We start from the raw sequence: 20,125 nt of genomic DNA, 5'->3' as shown, positions 1-20,125 counted from the left end.
CAGTCATGAACAATGCATGACCTGACAAGCATGGCTGTGTGCTATTGAAACTTTATTTTCAAAAGCATCATAAAGGATTTGTCAACCTCCAATTCAAATATGTCAATTGCTCGCCCTGAAAAATAATTTCACATAGCCTGTTAGGGTATAAATTCATGGAACACAAGAAGCAGTGATAGAAATTGGTCATTTGGGGGGCCCTAAAGAATGAGAGATTTATCCTTATTTGTATGCATTACAAAGAATAAGATTCTGTTCCTCAGGTTAACGGTCATGGAAGAATAAATTCTATAGATGAATAAATCTCATATGCATTATGGGGAGATTAGACCCACATATTCAATCATTTTTTTTACTGAGGTGGTATTTATTAACAAGGGCTGCATATCAAAGATTCTGTTATAATGTCCTGTTGTGAGAAAATTGATAAATTGGCATTGCTAAATTTTCAAACACAGTCTCCCCTTTCTTCAGGTTCTTGAAATACTATGCATTTAGTGGACAGAATTTTTCTCGTTATAGCTATAATTTTTTTTAAAGATAGGCAAGATGGAAAGTAAAAATTGAAGGGAAATAAAATTTTACTTAATATAGTAAAGCCATTCCTTTTAGACATGTGTATTTGTATTCAAATAACGTAGATTTAGCAAATCCATGTGACTGTATAAATACAATACAATTATAGTATAGAATGGAATGAAAATTCTGAACATGTGCATTATAAGTATAATGTTTGGAGTAACATTGTGCACTGAAGGCCATGTTGGAGCTCCCAGGTAGAGAAAAGCATGAAAAAAATGAAGCTATTTCCCCAAATAATAATACAGTTAGATCTGACAATAGTAACCCGAGAAAATATTCTCAACTTCTCTTTTAGATCAATTTCTCTTCCGGAAGATATAATTTTAAAGTAGCCACTATGTGTTTAATCCGAATGTGATTCCTTGAATAAATTCTTTAGTAAAACTTTCAGCGACACTTTTGGAAGACATCCAAAAAAGCAGCATTCATGTTTAACCTGATTTAACAAAGATTAATAGGAAGCACATTTATAAACAAAATCTTCAAGGACTGTACGTCATTGCTGCCTCATGTCTGAAAAAGCAAGAGCTCCCAGTCAGAAACTGCTTTCCAACAGTGTCTTGCCCAGAGTTGATTTGCTAACTTCCCTATCTAAAATTCTCAATTTTGATTTCTGCAAACCTTCACACAGAAGTCAGGAAAATAAATTCTCGCTGCTCGGAGAACTTTACATTCGAGTAGCAATGAGGGCTGCACAAAAGATCACGTGTTGCCACTGTGGTCATGTTTCAAATTTATTTGTTTGTTTGCATTCATAAAGTTTGAAACGCATCAGGTAAATTTTTAAAGAAAAGGTATCCCCCAGCTTCGAAGAGAAACCAAACCCCATTTTCAGAGGAAGAAGCACATTCTAAAAGAATGTCCTATCTTTTTAAATGCTTAATAAAATGTAACTTACATTATTAGGATTTAATGCAATTTTTCTGGTCAAGATGTCCTATGAGGCATTTATTGATCTATAAAGACTGCTTTAAAATATAAACAAAAGGAACACATGTATAGATCTTTCTTTGGGGGGGGGGAGTAATTAGGTTTATTTATTTATTTTTTTAATGGAGATACTGGGATCGAACCCAGGACCTCATGCATGCTAGGCACGTGCTCTACCACTGAGCTGCACCCTCCCCTCTTTTATAGGACTTTCTTGAAGGCCACCTTTTGCCTTGAAATAAAACATATTTATAACACTTTCTAGGAAAATATTGTCGAGGTTAGTCAGCTTCAAATTTGACCCCTCTTGATACAAAATTCCTACCTGAAAGGATTATGTTCATTATTGTGTGTGTGTCTGTGTGCATGTGTATATGCAGACAATTGATAATCGATTTATAGACTTCATAGAGAGGGGGAAAAGGCCTCAGAAGTAGTTACAGGCAGCGTAGAGCACTTAGTCATACATAAACTAACATATAACAGGAAGAAATTATAGAAAAGCCCAAATAATAATATTCTGAAAAACTGCAATTTTGGAACTTGTAGGCATATTCTCAGAATGAGTAAAACTTGGGTAGCGTTAGAAGTGTTCGCTAACATAGGGTACTAGGGCATAAATTATTTGTGTTGCTTTTTCTAAATGTTCTAAGAACCCACTGAAGTTACTCATTTATTTATCAAACGTGTACCTTGCTGAAAGTAGAATAAAGACCCCCTCAATCTGTGACAGAATTATCGTTAACTCCGACTGAGTGTTAGTGAGAATTTTCTGTGTGCGTTTTTGTGGATGTGCCCACGAGCACATGGAAACGTGGAAGGAAGGAGAAAGTTCCTATTACGTTTCGGAAAGCTGAGTGGCAATGTGGATTGGTATATGTGAAAAAAAAAGTATCTACATTTGTAAAGGTAAGTGGAAAATTAAAAGTCAGATGCTAAATTGGTCCCATTTAGAAACGGCATTGATAGGACCCATTTAGAAATCACAGAGGTGCAGAAAGCCAAGATGACATAATATCTTTGAGATTATTTGCGTAAGGAGACCCAAGATGTTAAGGAATAAAATGCTGAATGTCTTCAAATTTTAACAAAAATTATAATTGCCTGCATGAATAATTCTGATACAAGAAAATTCTCTTCTCGTTCTTTTCTCTAATGCAATTGAAAATTTAAATTAACCTCCAGGCTCGTCAATTTTCCTCAAACAATGATAAAATCCTACAGCAAAGGATTAGCTAGTCAATATTTAATAGTTTCTGAAGACTCTCTTAGTTTTAAATTAATTTTTTATATTGCTTGCTGCACAGCAGGAAATCACATGTAAGAAAGGAAACTAAATAGTTTACAGTAACCTTCGTGTTTTTGAATTATTAATTTAATTTGAAAAATGGAGTGGCTAGGCAGAAGTTCAATAGGAAACGTCTGGTACGCAATGAGCCTAAGCCAACATTAGATTAAATAGGACAGATAGAAAGTAATAACCTCTTCAGAAAATGAAAAGTGTTTGTGGATTCTGCTTTTCTGGACTCGCAATGAAAGAAATGTGGCCACCAATAGTAAAAATAAATTAGAGCCCTGTTTGCTCCAGATCTAGTATGAATGATGCGTGTCTCCTCTGCCTGGTGCCTTGTTAGGGCTTATGGCCAGAAGAGATTCCAGTTTTAAGTACCAATTTCCCTTTGAATTATTTGAAATTGGAGCTGCCTGATATGAATGACTTCCCATGAAATGAAATTAGAGTTAGGCTCACAGACTCACCTATAAAACTGTAAATGCAGTAATATGTATGCATGAGCATGCTACTAATTTTATTGAAGACTTAACCAAGCTTCCTACGCAACTAATATAGATAATTAGCAGTGTTCACGTAGGCATGGAATAACGATTCTCTTCTCTGGAAAGAGTTTTTGTAGATATCTCTTGATGTTAACCCTTAAACTATTACTGACGTAGGAGGGAAAGGCAAGAGATGGAGGGGGTTCTAGGGAGAAAAATTAAGTCACATCCTCATGGAAATGTGTAAGGAAATTTATTACCACTTCTTCAGAAAATGAATTTTTGTACCTTGATGTTCCAAAGTTTGCATGAAGGAAACAAATGGGGGTAGGGGAGGATTGTTAGTTTGTCAAATTGAGTGTTGCACAGAGGCAAAAGAAATTTGTTTGAATTGGAATAAATTGTTATTTTGCTGTGAACATTGTGCAACCAAAATCACTCAACATCCTCTGACTCTTAATTTATGAAAAATATAGGTTATTTGCCTGAGTACCCTGGACCCAAGGCAAAGGGAACTCTCTATTATATAAAGTGCCCCTTTATCATTGTTATTTCAATGTACTATCTGATATATATATATATATATTCTTTTTTCTTAATCTGGGAAACTTCCATTTCCTTAAGAGGTGGGAAGTTTTTAAAGTCTAAATGCTCGATGTATCCCAGGAGCTTTCAGAGTTTTGGGGGCCGTGAAATTAATTAAAAGTAAATCTGCATGTCATGCAGGAAGTAGCCCAGAGTGAATCTCCAGGTATGTCTGTTCTCCAAACTGGTAAACCCCTCTGCCATTGGCTGACATCCTTCATGGCCCCTTTATTCCACAGGGTCACCCTGTGAGGTGTGTGTCAGCTTTTTAAGCATTTTTCAATGGGAAATTAACTTGTCCAAAGTCACTGTGCAGGTAAATGGCAGAGAAAGGACCTGAAACCAGGATGATTCCAAATGCCCTTACCTCTTCCATTCCCATGTTAATATGAGGAGCTTTGCCCAAGCCCAAACTGGCACTTTTGAAAGAGAAATACCCCTCCACCTCATGTTTTCAAACACGAGGAGTTTGCTTTGCCGCACTTTGCGACCGGCCTGGCACCTCTCTAATCAGCAACCAAAGGAGGAAATATGGACCCCGGAACCCTTCTCTTTTCATTCTGGTCCCTCCCTCCCACCTGCCTCTCCACCTCACATGCACAGATGAGGAAGTCCTGAAAGGCCCCACGTGATGAAATTTGATGGAAGGGTTTTTGTTTCAAGGATGCAAAGTGTCATTTCCAGAGGGGTTTTTGTTTTTGTTTCTAATTTGCCCCATTTCTTCACTTGAGCCTGTGCAGGGTCTGCTGGTCCTGCAACCCCAGTGCCTCCGCAGTCCGGTCTGCCAGGACTGTGGGCGGTGGGCACGCATCTTTGAGTCCCCTTCCCTGGGCAGCCCTGCAGGTTCCTGTGCCTGTCAGCTCTCGTCTGGACATTGGAGCTCAGCCCTGTGGAGTGATCATCTAATTGACTCTCAGTGATTTAAGGAAGCAGTAAATTAAAATTAAAGTAAATTAAAGACTACAGGAATTGCCTCCTCCCCACCTCCTTTTTTTTTTTTTTTTTTTTAACAGTTTGAAAAAGTGAGGCATTCAGAGCTGTCCTAAGGCAGACAGGAATTATACAGAAAACTAGGAGCAGCCTCCAGAGCCCCAGTGCCCTGTCTGGCTTTTTGAGCAGAAGTGTTTATTACATGTCATGAGACATGTGGAGTGGTGGAGAGTGTGGAAGATCTGGAAAAAAGGAGATAGATTTTTTTTTAAAATAAATAACTAAAGCAATAAGAAATATGAAAGCATAGCTAACCACAAACAGTGAAAGGTACAAATCCAACGTGATGAAATTGTCCAACCAAATGACTATCCTCTTGGCTTCACCTCCTGGCTCTGCCACTGTGCATCTTTGGGTAAAACGATTTCACCTCCCTGGAGCTTCACATCTGCCTTTTCAAAAGAGAAGGATGAGATGGTGCCAAATGCCATTTCTGATTATACATACGGTGTTCCTATTCACAAACATGGAAATGGCATGGAGGAAGGTTCAGCCATACAACTTCTCCCTCAGTAAGGTCTTTTAAGGGTTAATAAAGACAGAGTGTGCTGGCATTTGCACAACTCTTGCAAGAGACGTGCCCTACGTGGACTCCGCGGAGGCGTACCTGAGCACTGCTTCCTTAACCATCCACATATGTCTGTTCCATGTGCACGCACGGAGAGCCGTAATCGTCATGTGTAATGTGTTTTGGAGTGCCAGTGTATTGCTCTTTTCTGAAACTTTTTTCCCTTTCTTTCTTTTTTTTTTTTTTTTTTTTTTTGTCAACTTTCTGCATTGGCAGAGCATCTTGGGATTGAATTTATGGGTATGGACCAATCATCATTCCTTGTAGCCTGCAGAATTTAGAGCCTATGAGCTGAAACCTCTTTCTCCCTGTCTACTCTTCCCTTTCAGTTCCTAACTAATTTCCTTTCTCTTTAGAAGGGGTCATACAGCCATAACAATGATTTCTCTGCTTTCAATCTATGGTTAGTTGACCGACATTGGGACTGAGCGCAGCAGTTTGTAGACTCCCAAGTTTCACTTAAGAGTTTAAAACCACCTTACCTGCTGCAAATGCACACATACCCCGTGCTCCTTGACCCACTGATTGGATCTGGCCAGGCTGTTATTTCAGAGCTGGGGTAAGTAGGAGTGGTGCATGAGGCTCTAAGGAGGAACCAAACCAGGGACCTGAGGGCAAACAGAAGCTTTGAATACATCAGCTTAAAAACACTCCACATCTTAGGCTAACGGGATTTTGACATACAATGTAAAAGTCACCTATTAATATAGGAACATAGAAAGCACATATGTTGCAAGATAATATTATATGCATAGACTTGAATTATTCTGATTTTCCAGAGATATTCAAGCACTGTTCTGGTCAAATTCATTATCTTATGAGCCAGGAAATAGAAAATAGAAAGAAACAAGCCTTGTGTTACTTCCGTTGGAAATCCCAGCGCTAATAGGATTAAACTAGAGTCACTAAGATTATCCCAAAAAGTAACCACATAGAAATTCTCACACTGGAAATGTGAGCTACCTCCTATGAGCAAGCGTGTGAATTTGGAGCATCCTTTGTTGGAAGGCCTTCATCCTACATTGTTGGGAGAAAAGGCCAGCCTTGGGAGGAAGGGGAAGGCATTCTTTTCTCCCAAGGCTTCTCAGTACAGGCCCCCAGGCTTCCTGAATGCCGCCTCCAGCTTTTGGATGCCAGCATCACTGTCTACCCCTAATGTGCTTTCCATAATTTTTGTAAAATGAGGCTGTTGGAAGCTCCATCAGTTACAGAAACTCAATTAATTGCCCATTCTGCCCTCCCCCCAAGAAAAAATTCCAAGAGAAAACCATTCATTTGATGGGAAAACCCCCATGTGAATGTGAGTGGTCCTTTGCACGTGAGAGAACGTCACCCAGGAGTGAGAGGGGATCCCACCACCATCCCGCGGGTGGCAGGTGGTCTATGTGAGGCAAGTTAACTATTCAGGTTACTTCTCTTGAGATAGAAATGATCCCCTACTAAAAAGGCTTACTGGCCTTACCTGCCGGGAAGAAAACGTTCTATCATCACCTTCCCTCTTCTCCCTAACAGCATCTTTCCTGCTTTATCACTTTAGGGTATAATGTTTGAATTTAATATTGCTATTCCCAGCCAGTGAAGTAGGGTGATGCAGAGTTCAGAGGTATGACCGCCCTCAGGAATATGTGAAGAGTTCATACAGGCACCGTGTACGAACAACACACCTCTTAAGAGCAAACATTCCAGAGGGTCCACAGTCCCCAGCTGGCCAGAATGTTCCATCTTTAAGGAAGATTAGAACTTAAAGGTCAATTAACACAGAGGCGCCAAGGCCTCTGTCTCTTGGCCTGGCCAGACCAGTCTGAAAAACGTGTTGATCTGATTGACTTTAATTCGCCCGGCCAAGTCGTATAGCCCCAGAAGTGTTTCTACTTATTAAGGCAGATCCACCAATGGCATTAGTGGATTCTTTCCATCAGTGCTGCCTCTGATTTGCTCCTGTGCTATTGGCCCTTCACACTAGGGGGAAAAAATAAGGGAGAAAAAAGAGGTTTAAAAAAAAAAAAACATTGTTTACATTATTGTCCATCAAATGTTTCTCTTTGAACACATATTGTGAGGGTCACCTGATCTAGTAAACAATTGGGAAATCAGATAGAAATTTAACTGAGAAACATTTAAGGCATTCGGTCCCTGACCCACATCCTAACCCACACCTGTGATCCGTGGGCCTTGACTCTAATTGGTTCCTCTTTGCCATTTGTGTTTTGCCCTTTGGCCTTTACTGGACTGCCTTTCTATTCCCAGGACTGATTTTCCTGGAAAACGGGTGTCTTTTGACAAAACCTAGGAAGAATGGGCAAGTCGTCAAGTTTGTTCACTCATCCAAGTCAGTCTGTTCTTTTATGATTAACAGCCACCAAAAAACTTGTCCAAAGAACCCCTGAGAGGCACGATGCCTTCCCCCCTTCAGCCCTTGGGTAGGTCTTTTTTGTAGTTGGCAGAAGCAATTTCCCAATTTTTTTCTAAAGATAGACTGGGAAGGCGACTATCAGGTGCTTCCTGATTTAAAAGAAGAAAAAATAAAGTGAAAGACGTAGAGCAGGGTCTTCATTTTCTAGGCAATGATACTTTCACACTCCTGTTTCTTAGCCAGTTCATCACAACCGAAGGATCCCTGCTCTGCGTCCTGCATTCCCGGAGAAGGACCAGGGGAGTGATGTCTTTGCAGCTTAGACTTAGTGCTAGAAACTGACCCGGATGCCAAGTCAAGGTGGAGTCCCCGTGGCATCAGCTCAGAGATGGACACCTTATGACACTTAATTCCCTGTCCTGTGGCTTTAGGGCGGGGGGGGAGGGGGGATGAGCAGCAGACACTAGCAATTAACTGGTGAGCCTTCACACGCCACGTCCTCATTTAACTTTTGCGGCACAGAACTATGTGACACCGCTCTCCGCCTCCTGGTCCGTTGTTGCCCCTGCAGTGCACCAGCTGCTTTGCTCCCTAATTGTGGCTTCCACGTGACCGCCAGCCTAGGTTAGGAGTTATGCTGTATGGGCTCGCCCTTCCAAATCTGCATCCACCTCTTCTTCCCACCCCGGCATTTCCCCCCTCTGCTTTTTCTTTCATGTATTTATTTTTTCCTCCCTTAGTATCAGGCATGCTGGGCCAGGGACTTCAGATGGCTCCTCCTTCACTTTTTAACCTTGTTTTCCCTCCTACCTGACTCTCCCCCGCCCCACCCCCCATCTCTCTCCATCATTCTGTCAGTCTGTCTGTCCTCTTGGTTTGTTTTCCTTTCCACTTCCAACCCTTTTGGTTTGTTTTTGTGTGATCTCTGAGGCATTCTGGTCTTTTTACCCACTGACTTCTTTCTCCTCCTCCTCCTGTGAATAATCAGTGCTCTATTAATTTGATTTGACAATGTTCCTGACCTGTTAACTGGAATTTGATTACCATGGGCTTGGCTTGTAGGAAATGGTTTGTTTAATGATAAAGTCTACTGTATCACAGAAATTACGTTGCACTTTTTCATTGCAAGAAGACTTCTTGCGACTTGCCCTTGCTCAGCAGGGAGAGAGAGAAAAAAAAAGGTGGTGTTGCTGAGACAGAAAATATACGTTGAAAAGGTTCCAGAAGGCCCCATGTTGATGTGCAGATAAGAGACCTTCGTGTGGAAAACAACCCCCAGTTCTCGACCAGTTTGTTCATCGTAATAGCAGTTACAGCGTACATCGCTTATGATGAACTGGTCGAGTTCCCCTTCTCCTTGAACTTGTGAATTTCTCCCAAGAAGTGTGATTGGATTGGTTGGAAGCCTAGTTCCTAAGGGGATCAGGTTCCCTATTAAATCAGCCAGTCTTGTTAAGAGCCTGACCTACCAGAATATAATCAAGTTATCTGCCCTTCAAAAGCTAGCTTAGAAATTGAAAGCCTTCCATGAATACAAACTGGTTACACTTGGGGTACAGTAGTACCTTAACCTGAAAGTTCTAAGCATCACACTTGCCTGAGTGCAACCTACATCAGCTAATTTGCCAGGTGGGTCAGTGCAGGAATGTACAGTCCATTCCTAATCGTGTATCATTTGTGCTAGTGGGGTTTTATTGCGAAAAAGTCAGGTCTCTGAGTACAACCAGTGAAGTAATAGTAATTGTTCCTCAAAGGACAAAGCTTCATCAGGGTCCAGGGCTCTCCCCCGAGTCGCACTGGTTTTTCTCTGATACAGTGCCCTGCTATTCCATGTCATGTTGCTTACGTTCACGTTTTACTGTCAAATCATGGGGATCCTGCCTCAGTTTTGTTGCTAACTACAAGTCAAGCTCATGTTTGCTGATGTCTTTGAGTTTACTTTATGTTAGAAGTGGCTCTTTGTAAAGACCACGGGAATATAAAATAGCTGGGAAACAGAAGAGGTTCGGGTGGGTGGGCTGGGGAGGGCCTGGGAAGATGAAACGATGGGCAGAAGGTAGGAAGGGGGAGGGGAGGGTCCCAGTGGTGCCAATTCCAGCTCCTTTTATTGGCCTCGATTCCTGTTGTCTTTGCGAGAGATTTTTTTTTAAATAAAAAAAGACAGTTTTAACCAAATAGTTATTTTATAATTCATGTTAATGATTTGCCAGTTTAATGCCTATATATCTGTAGCTTATAATTAATTTAATAATATCATGTTTTTTTAATTATAAATGCCCCCCCACAACGGGCCTTGCTGTTTTATGTCTAAAATGTAATGCAGAGTAGATTGTACCTTAAGTATGTCTGCAAAAGTCATGAATTGTCCCGTGTGTATTTCCTTGTGAACATGGGCAGTGCAGCATGCCAGCTGTTCAGCTGTCAGTGCCGGCACGGGGCGGGGACCGTGGTGACATCTGCTCTCATCCCTTTCCAGAGGCGGAGGAGCTCTACCAGAAGCGAGTCCTGACCATCACCGGCATCTGCATCGCCCTTCTTGTGGTCGGCATCATGTGTGTGGTGGCCTACTGCAAGACCAAGTAACTTCCTCCTCCCCGCCTCCTCTCCCCTCCGTGCGCACACAGCCCAGCCGCCGAGGGCTTTGCAGAATCCAGGCTCCGCAGTCCAGTCTTGGGGGAGAAAAGGGAGGAGGAGGAGCCCATATTTTTTCTCTCGAACATCGAGGACCTTTCCTAATCACATCCATTAGAAAGCTTTGCCTGTTTGTGTGAAAGCGTTCAGAGGACTTCTGATAGTGGACCCCAGCCCTTGACTGAAGAAAGGGTTGGAGGGGCAGGATTGCATAGGGACCCACATGCGGGTGTCTGTGGGTGTGGGTGCATCCTGAGGGGAGTGGGGTAGGTGCTACAGGTGAGCTCGTCCTATCGCTCGCTGCTGAGGACACGTTCCAGCTCACACTTAGGAGACAAAGGAAACACTTGGTGGTGTTTGAAATACAGGGTTTTGGGGTTTTTTTAAACGGTATCACGATTATTTTTCAGTTCCATTTAACTAGGTTACCAGTTCAAATGCTCTCAAAGTGTGAGACTACAGAAAGAACCTCCTGGGAGGAGAATAAAGTGAAACTTGCTTTGAAAGAATAAAAGAGAAAACATTACAACAGATTTGTGTTCCCTTTCTGGGTCCTTTAAGCCGGGTCCATTTTAACAAAGACGACTGTCTGACACGAATTCCTTTCACTTGCCCCTCGTACATACAGCTTCCACTTCAAGTCTGAAATAATGTTACCAGTTTTGTTTTGTCACTTCGTGGCATAAACTCTCTTGCCAAAACTAACCATGGGAGTATCCCTAGGACCCGAATGTTGCATAGAGCAACAAAGGCAATGTGTTTTTATGCCACCAAAGCAAGGGCACAGGTGACATTTTCTTAATGCCCCAGGATTTAGCTGTTGCCAGCACTGAGCAAGGCATGGAGATAAAGCAGCCTTCACAGAATCCACCTTGTGAGATGATCTCAATATTTCAATCTCAGTATTTCAATCTTCACTACCCAGTTATATGAAACAGTGGTACTAGGGTAGGGTCATGTTATCATCGTGCCAAAACCAATTGGAAAAATAGGTGCACACCTTCACTCATGTATGATGCTATCTATACACTCACACACAGCATGTATGACAGACAGATTCAAAGCTAACTGCGTTTTCTTAAGAGACACACAGGCAGGCAAGTCTATAAATGAGATGAGTCTTATCAACTGCAGAGCGTGAATTGTTAGCAAAGACAAAAGGCCATCTGCAGGGCTCAGGCAGAGATGGATTGATTAGGAAAGTTGGGGTTTTAGCCAAATATCCACTTGACTCGTCTGGTCTTCTTTTTCTTTCTTTTTTTTTTTTCCCCCTTATCTCTCAGCAGTCCACTTAAGTTTCTGTAAGCATCCCATTTGTCTTCTGAAATCTACTTGCTAAGGATGGGTGACTCCACTTCCGAGCTGGAGTGGCAGGCCCTCTGCCTCCCTCACCACCGACCCACTGCCTTGAGTTTTGTGTTGATAGAATAAAGAACTGACTGTACTGAAAAACATAAATAATCGAACAAATAAATGCTCCTTTTTTTCCCCGTCCAGGAAACAGCGGAAAAAGCTTCATGACCGGCTTCGGCAGAGTCTTCGGTCCGAACGAAACAACATGGTGAACATGGCGAACGGGCCTCACCACCCGAACCCGCCCCCCGAGAACGTTCAGCTGGTGAATGTACGTTGATGCTGGCCCGTGGGAAAGCTCCGCTTGTCTCCTCTGTTCAGGCACCTTGAGGTTTATTTTCTAAAGCTTTCAGCCTCTTAGCTGCTGCCATTAATCACCAGGGCTTCCAGGAATCCAAGATTTCGCCAGAGAAAATAATGGGAACCCGTTTTAAAGTGGATTTGGTGACTGTCACACCAGCCCATTTTCTCTTAGAAAGTGCTCATTAAGGGGTGGAAATAATAATGTTGGGTTGGTTCTGCAGGGAAACCACAACGGGAAGAAAGAACGGAAAAATAATAAAATTCATGATACAAGAATCAGAAGGAAAAAAATTTTTTTTAATAATTTGGAAATGAAGGTGACTCCAGTCTACTGCTGGTCAGCACTGTGACTGGACTAAAGACTCTGGAGTGATTTTTTTTGTTCGAGGCATTTTGCTTTACTGATTCTGATTTCCAAGAGGAGAAATCAGGGCGTGAAAGGGCCAAGGCACTTATCAGACTGGCCCCTCAGTAGCCAAACTAGAAGAATTTAACACTTCCTGACTCCCTCTTTCGACATGATCCTCAACCCTGCAGATGAAAGTATCATTCAAGTATACATTCAAGTATACATTCAAGTATCTATTTCTTAAAAACTTACTACACATTCAACTTTTAAATATAATGAAGTCATAGAATATTCGATTCTGAGAGTCTTTAGAGAGACCTTCCAAAACCTCCCTTTTTAACAGATAAGGACCAGAGCAGAGCTGGATTCAGCTTTCCTGGCTCTGGAGTATTGCACTTCCTAATCCACTACTGTTTTTCTTCATCGCCCTCTAATGTTTGGCTTTTTACAGGCTGAGATGTATTTTGTGGGAGGCAAATATATTAAAGACCCAAGTTCAGGGTTGCCAGTTGCTCAACCATTAGCAAGTCTTATAGGGAAGACCTACAGGAGACTGTCAGGTGCTGGTCTGTTAACATCCTCTGCAGCCTTCCTCCCCCTGCCAGTGTGCTCAGCAGAGTGCGCTGCACGGTTGATAAATGCGTTCACTGCTAACACACCTCTGATCTGTCACTTTGTATGTTACAGTACACAGGAGGCAGAACGACTGCCTGGATTCCAATCACAGCTCAAGCCCCGTGGCTGTGAACTCTAACTTTCTAAACCTTATTTCTTCATTATGAAAACAGCCCTAAAAATAATACCTACTTCACAAAGTTCTTGTGGGCATTAAAAAATAATCTGTATAAATGCTTGTGGGGGAGGGGATAGCTCAGTGGTAGAGCATGTGCTCAGCATGCATGAGGTCCTGGGTTCAATCCCCAGCACCTCCACTTAAAAATAAATAAATAAAAATAAATAAACTTAATCACCCCCTCAAATCTGTTCTTAAAACAAAACAAAACAGAAACACTTAGCCAGGGGCATTTAGTGAGTGTTGTGTAATTGTTAAATATTATTTTCATTAGATTCTCTGAGTTTACATTGCCTTCCAAGGGGCAAGAGTCTGGTACACAGACTAGAAGTGGCTCATTACACGTGACAACACCGTCTTTTCCTTAAAGCAAAGATCCACATGGAGAAACCTTTCCACTAAGAGAAACAGATATAATTCAAGCATAATTCAAGTTGCTTTTTTGGTGGGGGGGAGGTTTCCATGAATATATGGACTCTCTTAGAGCCCAAAACCCATCAGATTATAAAGCGCCCTTATTTCATCTCAGACTGTTCCTGCCTGTGCCTTTTCCTGTAATTTAACTCCAGTCAGTGTAAATACTAATGGGTTTTAAAAGGCAATTTTAAAATGTCCCTCTCTAATAAAAGGCAGCAATAGCTGCTGTGATTCGGTGGTGAAAACAAAATAGAATCTATTTGCATGAAATATAAGGCCCTCTATCATGTGTTTTGTCAAAATGTGTAACCTTGACCACCGTTTTGAGTCCTTCACGTCTCTCAGTAGCCCTGTCGGTCTTACCACAGACAACAAGTTAAAAATGTCTCTGATATCATTCGAGCAACATGGGCCCTGGGAAACGGAGAGAAAAATAGATCCAAAATATAGAGGGGTTTTTTTTGTTGTTATTTCATCTAATGACTTAAAATTTGAAACAAGATAAACCATCTGTGTGCTTTAGTTTCACTCAAATATCTGTTAGTTGTCTTTGGCTTGGCAGCAACCATTACAAAACTAAGTACTGGAGAGACATTTGTGTTGCATTCTTGCCATGCTGTCAACTGGAAGCAGAAGACACAGGTCTGTTTCTGATAAAAGGCAGCTGTGATGGTAGGACCTGCACCATGTGCACATCCAGAGAGTGATTCCTCAACCCCGTGAATCTAATCTAAAGACCACGGTAGCCAGGATAGGCCTTGCCACCTGGCCGCTGGAGAAACAGGACATATTACGAGGCATGTGCACGAGAGTGGAGTGTGTGTGTGTGTATGACAGTGGCAGCGCTTTGATTTCCCTGAATCTTCAAGCCATGTCTCTTCGTTTCTCCAGCAATACGTATCTAAAAACGTCATCTCTAGTGAGCACATTGTTGAGAGAGAGGCGGAGACGTCTTTTTCCACCAGCCACTATACTTCGACGGCTCATCACTCCACCACGGTCACCCAGACTCCTAGTCACAGGTATGAGGATGAAAGACAGCATGGCGCTTCCCCCAGGACCCATCTTTACATGTTGCCTTGTGCTCTCGCCGCCGACAAAGCGGGCGGGAGCTTAGGGGGCAATGAGGTGCAGTAAAAGGTATGAGATGGGACAAAAACAGACTTTGGGCAGCAGCTGGCTCGGCTGTTTAATTGCTGTTGAATTTGAGCCTCAGTTTTTCCATTACCAAAATCAGGGGAAATCATCCCTAACTTATAGGATTGCTGTTCCCCGTTGTAGAGATTGTCTGTTCTTGCGCCCGACCACTTACAGGATTGCTGCTCTGGGAAGAGCTTGTCTCAGATGCTGTATAATGCTCAGAAGGTGACTTCTTCCAGTGGTTGGGTTGCTCTGGGATATGCACTTGAGAATCTGTTAAATACCGAACCCTAAATTCTCAAATGCCCTGGTGGTCTGAGTGTGTGCTACCAGGGGCAACAGCAGAATCCCAAACATAGTCCATGAGGCCAGTGTTTCCTTCTTCTCAGCCACTCAAGAACAGAGAGACCCTAAGAATACTTAGTGCAAAGTGGCCTTTGGCTAATGTGTGTTGAACATGTGAACTGATAAAGTGTATCCTTACAAAGCCCAACTAAGGATCCTGTCTATAGCAAGCATCTTTGTAGCAATTCTGTTCTGAGACAAGCAATGTCCTAGTAAACTAGTGATGCACCAGCCACATGCAAGATTTGTCAGGTCACACCCTCTCCTTTCCATTTGTGCATATAATTTAAATATACGTGTGTGTGTGTGTGTGTGTGTGTGTGTGTGTGTGTGTGTCTGTGCCTCTCACGTTTCCTCTGTAGCTGGAGCAACGGCCACACTGAGAGCATCCTTTCCGAAAGCCACTCTGTGATCGTGATGTCATCCGTGGAAAACAGCAGGCACAGCAGCCCAGCCGGGGGCCCGAGAGGACGGCTCAATGGCCTGGGAGGCCCTCGCGAGTGTAACAGCTTCCTCAGGCATGCCAGAGAAACCCCTGACTCCTACCGAGACTCTCCTCATAGTGAAAGGTAAAACCGAAGGGCAGAGCCACTGCAGAGGAGAAAGAGCCCCACTAAGGGAGCCCCCGTGCGCACCCGCGCTCTCACCCAAGGAACCTGCTCTCATGAGAATGGGCGCTCCTAGCTGATGAAACCACCTGTTGGTTTGACTGGACTCACTTCTTCCGAGCTGCTCGCGGCGTCCCGGTGGCTGACAGGCGACAGACTCTTAAAGAGCTGGAATGATGGGGTGTGGAAGGCGCAGCACAGCTGGAGAGCCCGGCTCTGGCCTGAGGCTCAGACCCTCAGGGCGGGGGCCAGGGCAGGGGCTGTTTCCTCAACTGTAATTTGAGAGCGATGGCATCAGTGATTGATCAGGACCCTTCTAGAATCCCGAGTGGCCAGTTATCCAGACTCTGGTGGGGCTGGCCTCCTGCGCCCCTGCGCTAACTCTCTCTTGCCTTCCAGCCTCAGTTAAATCGAGTCAAGGGCTGTGCATGGCTGACGGCCGGCCGTGGGGGACCGCCGCCTGCCTTCCGCCAGTAGTCTCCCTTTTATGAAAGTCCGAGGCGGGATGACTCAGTGCATCTCTTGGGCGCTGCCTCTCGCAGTCCTCACGGGAGCTTTTCAAAGCGGATGCTGCCTATGATATGGTCCTTATTCCGGAAATGTGTCGGCTTTCTTCTGGGGAGACTGGGCTGGGCCAGGGGGGAGTTACAGCAAAGGTAAAATAAAGAACAGAGGAAAGTAAACTGAAAGACATGCTTAACAGAAATACTGAACTCATAGATTTCCTTGATCCATTTTCCCCTAAACTGAGAGGGAGGTATACCCAACCAGCGTTCCCAGCCCAGCAGGAAGCTGTTACTTGCCTGTTTTCAAATCCAGTGGGGTTTTGTCTGTTTGTTTGTTTGTTTGCTTTATTGTCGTCTCGGTCTAAGTTTTCACCACTTGCTAAAAGGTTTACGTAATGTGGAAACCATACTTACCTGGTTTTCATGGGTTTTCACATCCTTTTGATACTCTCTCCTGCTCATACACTGGGAAGTGCTTACAACGACGGGTGGCCGGTTCTGGGCCTGCAGGTCGTGTAGAGCCTGCTGATTCCTTTTTTAAACCTCAAAATGGTATTTCAGAATTTTATGGAATCAGAGGTTGTTCTGTAATTCATCTCTGAAAAAGTAGGCATGGTCCAAAACTCGTTAAAAACATTAGCCTCAAGTTCATGTAATGATGTCTTTATGTATCAAGTTGGTCCTAATTCAGTCTTTTTTAAAACCTGAAAAATAGATTAGAGATAAATTCTGTCCCCATTACTACATGTGATATTTTTCTTCAGCATTTCCCTGCTGGGGTGAGCTTCCTCACCTACACTAGATTATCCAGGACTACAAAATACACCTGAACCCAGAGTTCATGGAGAGAAAGGATGAATCACCTTTATGGGTGGCTTGAATTTGGATTAGCATTTCTCAGATGGCTGAATTTAAGTATCTCAAAACAAAAAGTCTGAAGACTCAAGCCCCAGATATTTCGATCTCTAGACACTTTCCCATTTTAGGCACAGTCAGATCTCACATCCACATGACTCAGGATCATGGCAGAAAAGCAGGAGAGTTCATGGGTTTCCTGTTCCTGTTAGCTAGAGTCTAGATGATGGTGTCCTGTGTCATCACAGGTCGTGTCAAATTAGACTCTGCAAATGCCAATGTGGAAAAAAAAAAGAGTCCTTGAGTGCGATGCATTGGTGAGATTTTTATCCAGGCTGAGAAATGTGACTCTGAATAAGCCACATCTTTCTCGGTGCCAAGTCAGGTCTTCTTGTTCTGGGGAAAGAAAGCATGATATGGTAAAAACGATGCATTGAAGGTCTTGACCCCTGAGATTCACTGAGCATTATCAGACATAACGTGACATGAGTGGGGTACAGCCCACCCTTGGGCAGTCACAAAAGATAAGCCAAGGACCGAGGCAGCCCTGGGTTTTGGAAGAGAGCTAGACCAGAGACTGGACAGAAGTACGAAGCCAACGTAAATTACCTTGGGATGTCATGCTCACTGGGAGGGATAGTTGCCAATTGAATGTTAAAAAGTAGCATTTCATGGAAAAATGAAAAGCACACAAATGTGTTACACTGTTGTCAGGAATAAATCTAAGTTACTATGCTCTTTTTTTTTCATAAGACGTAGCCTTATAGCTGAGCTAAGGAGAGACAAGGCACACAGATCCAAATGCATGCAGATCCAGCTGTCCGCAGCTCATCTTAGATCTTCCTCCATTCCCCATTTGGGCTTCATTCTCTAAGACCCCTTGGCCTTTAGGAAGGTATAGTATTTAAGTAATACTTCTTTCCCTTCCAAATCCCTGAGCCTTGGTCCCGATAAACTGAGAGGTTTCCAGGACCTGGTGCCCCCTTGTCTGGACTCATGTGCTTTTGTTTAAAATCCTGAGGAGACTGAAAATCCCCAACGTTGATGAGCTAGGCAATTCAGCTGCTCTTTGCATGTCCTTCTGTGAGGATATTCTTGGCTCCATAATTTTAGATTCCAAGGGTGCTGAATGTCCTAGTGTTAAAAAAAAAAAAAAAAAACCCGAGCAGAATACAATGAATAGAAGTTCTTTGATCTCTGACGGTATTAACGTGGGTGAGCTCTGTCCCCTTCCCCTCCCCGCTCCCTGCCTCCTCTGCCAGCACACTTACTCAGGGTATTCTATGCTCACACAGGTATGTGTCAGCAATGACCACCCCGGCTCGTATGTCACCTGTAGATTTCCACACGCCAAGCTCCCCCAAATCGCCCCCTTCGGAAATGTCTCCGCCCGTGTCCAGCACGACGATGTCCATGCCCTCCATGGCCATCAGCCCCTTCGTGGAAGAGGAGAGACCCCTGCTTCTCGTGACGCCCCCCCGGCTGCGGGAGAAGGCTGACCACCCCCCTCAGCAGTTCAACTCCTTCCACTGCAACCCCGCGCATGAGAGCAACAGCCTGCCTGCCAGCCCCCTGAGGATAGTGGAGGATGAGGATTACGAAACCACCCAGGAGTACGAGCCGGCTCAGGAGCCCGCTAAGAAACTCACCAACAGCCGCCGGGCCAAAAGAACCAAGCCCGATGGCCACGTGGCCAACAGGTTAGAAATGGACAGCCACACAAGCGCTGAGAGCAGTGACTCAGAGAGCGAAACAGAAGATGAAAGAGTGGGAGAAGATACACCTTTCCTGGGCATACAGAACCCCCTGGCCGCCAGCCTGGAGGCAGCCCCCGCCTTCCGCCTGGCTGACGGCAGGACTAACCCAGCGGGCCGCTTCTCCACGCAGGAAGAGTTACAGGCCAGGCTGTCTAGTGTAATCGCTAACCAAGACCCTATTGCTGTATAAAACCGAAATAAACACATAGATTCACCTGTAAAACTTTATTTTATATAATAAAGTATTCCACCTTAAATTAAACAATTTATTTTATTTTAGCAGCTCTGCAGATAGCAAAACAGGAAAAAGAAAAACTTTTATAAATTAAATATATGTATGTAAAAATGTGTTACGTGCCATATGTAGCAATTTTTTACAGTATTTCCAAACGAGAAAGAGATCAATTGGTGCCTTTATGTTCTGTTATGTCGAGAGCAAGTTTTGTACCGTTTCCGTGAGAGCTTTTTCACAGTATTTCAGCAAAACTTTCCCCACACCATATTTTTTCCATTTTTGCTGGCTCCTTGTGCATTGCATTACAACGTTGACTGGATGTATGGTCTGCCAGATTTTCAGCTGTCCCTCTGTTTGCTTCAAGTAGTACCCAACTACCCACTCAGTACGTCTTGTAATGGCACATATCCATCCCAATCCTCTTTCATATGAAGTTCTCTTCTGCTCTCAGTGTATGAAATGAGTTGTGTCTACTCTGCCGGCCAAAGGTTTGCTTCATTGGGCTCTGAGATAATAGTAGATTCAACAGCATGCTACTATGAATTATAGCAGGAAACTGCATTAAGTCATGTTACATATTAGGAAGAAAGTAATACTGTGTTTTTTTTTAAAAATGACGTGATTAAGCAGAAGATAGCTTGCTCTCACTAAAAGGAACTACCACTGACTTTATTTTGATGGATTTTTTTCTTGGCAAAAAGCAACCGTTTTCAGGATAGTGTAGAAAGTGGGTTCTGGCTAGCGATCACGGTGAAAACCAGCCCCTAATCTGAGGACTCGGTGTCACTTCCTTCCTGGGCAGTTCATCTAGTTGAAGATCAAAGCATGGCTGGAAAAGGTGCAATCATTCCTGACTTGTTTTTCACTGGTCTGGGAGCCAATGATTGGTTATGTCTTCTCGGCTCAAGAACAGACATGTTGTGGCACAAAAAACTCAGCTTAAACAGCACACGCAGCAATTTGTTTGAAATGATTCCAGAGTGAAATGTGCCTGTTGTCTGTCATGGTGACTGGTCATCGTAGGGAAATACTTCTGTCTTAGGTTGTCT

General features: G+C 43.3%; 1 protein-coding gene across 14 annotated transcripts in view; it reads left to right on the top strand.

Moving 5' to 3' along the window:
- Positions 1 to 19,103, top strand: part of NRG1 (neuregulin 1) — a 194,587-nt gene extending 175,484 nt beyond the window's left edge. For 5 of the 14 annotated variants that reach the window (XM_064477477.1, XM_064477474.1, XM_064477475.1 and 2 more), the window contains 5 exons: positions 10,261 to 10,363; positions 11,913 to 12,039; positions 14,522 to 14,652; positions 15,478 to 15,684; positions 18,380 to 19,103. In XM_064477477.1, the coding sequence (XP_064333547.1) occupies positions 10,261 to 10,363; positions 11,913 to 12,039; positions 14,522 to 14,652; positions 15,478 to 15,684; positions 18,380 to 19,031 (1,220 nt within the window). In that variant the 3' untranslated portion in view covers positions 19,032 to 19,103. Of the gene's footprint in view, positions 1 to 5,647; positions 5,672 to 10,260; positions 10,364 to 11,912; positions 12,040 to 14,521; positions 14,653 to 15,477; positions 15,685 to 17,837 lie in introns of all 14 variants that reach the window. The other 9 variants (XM_064477476.1, XM_064477473.1, XM_010987992.3 and 6 more) reach the window with 4 other exon arrangements.
- Positions 19,104 to 20,125: the final 1,022 nt, after the last annotated feature.

This window comes from Camelus dromedarius, chromosome 22 (genome assembly GCF_036321535.1).
Source record: "Camelus dromedarius isolate mCamDro1 chromosome 22, mCamDro1.pat, whole genome shotgun sequence".
NCBI lineage: Eukaryota > Metazoa > Chordata > Mammalia > Artiodactyla > Camelidae > Camelus > Camelus dromedarius.
Note: the sequence above shows the minus strand (reverse complement) of the source record. Positions and strands in the feature narration are given on the sequence as shown.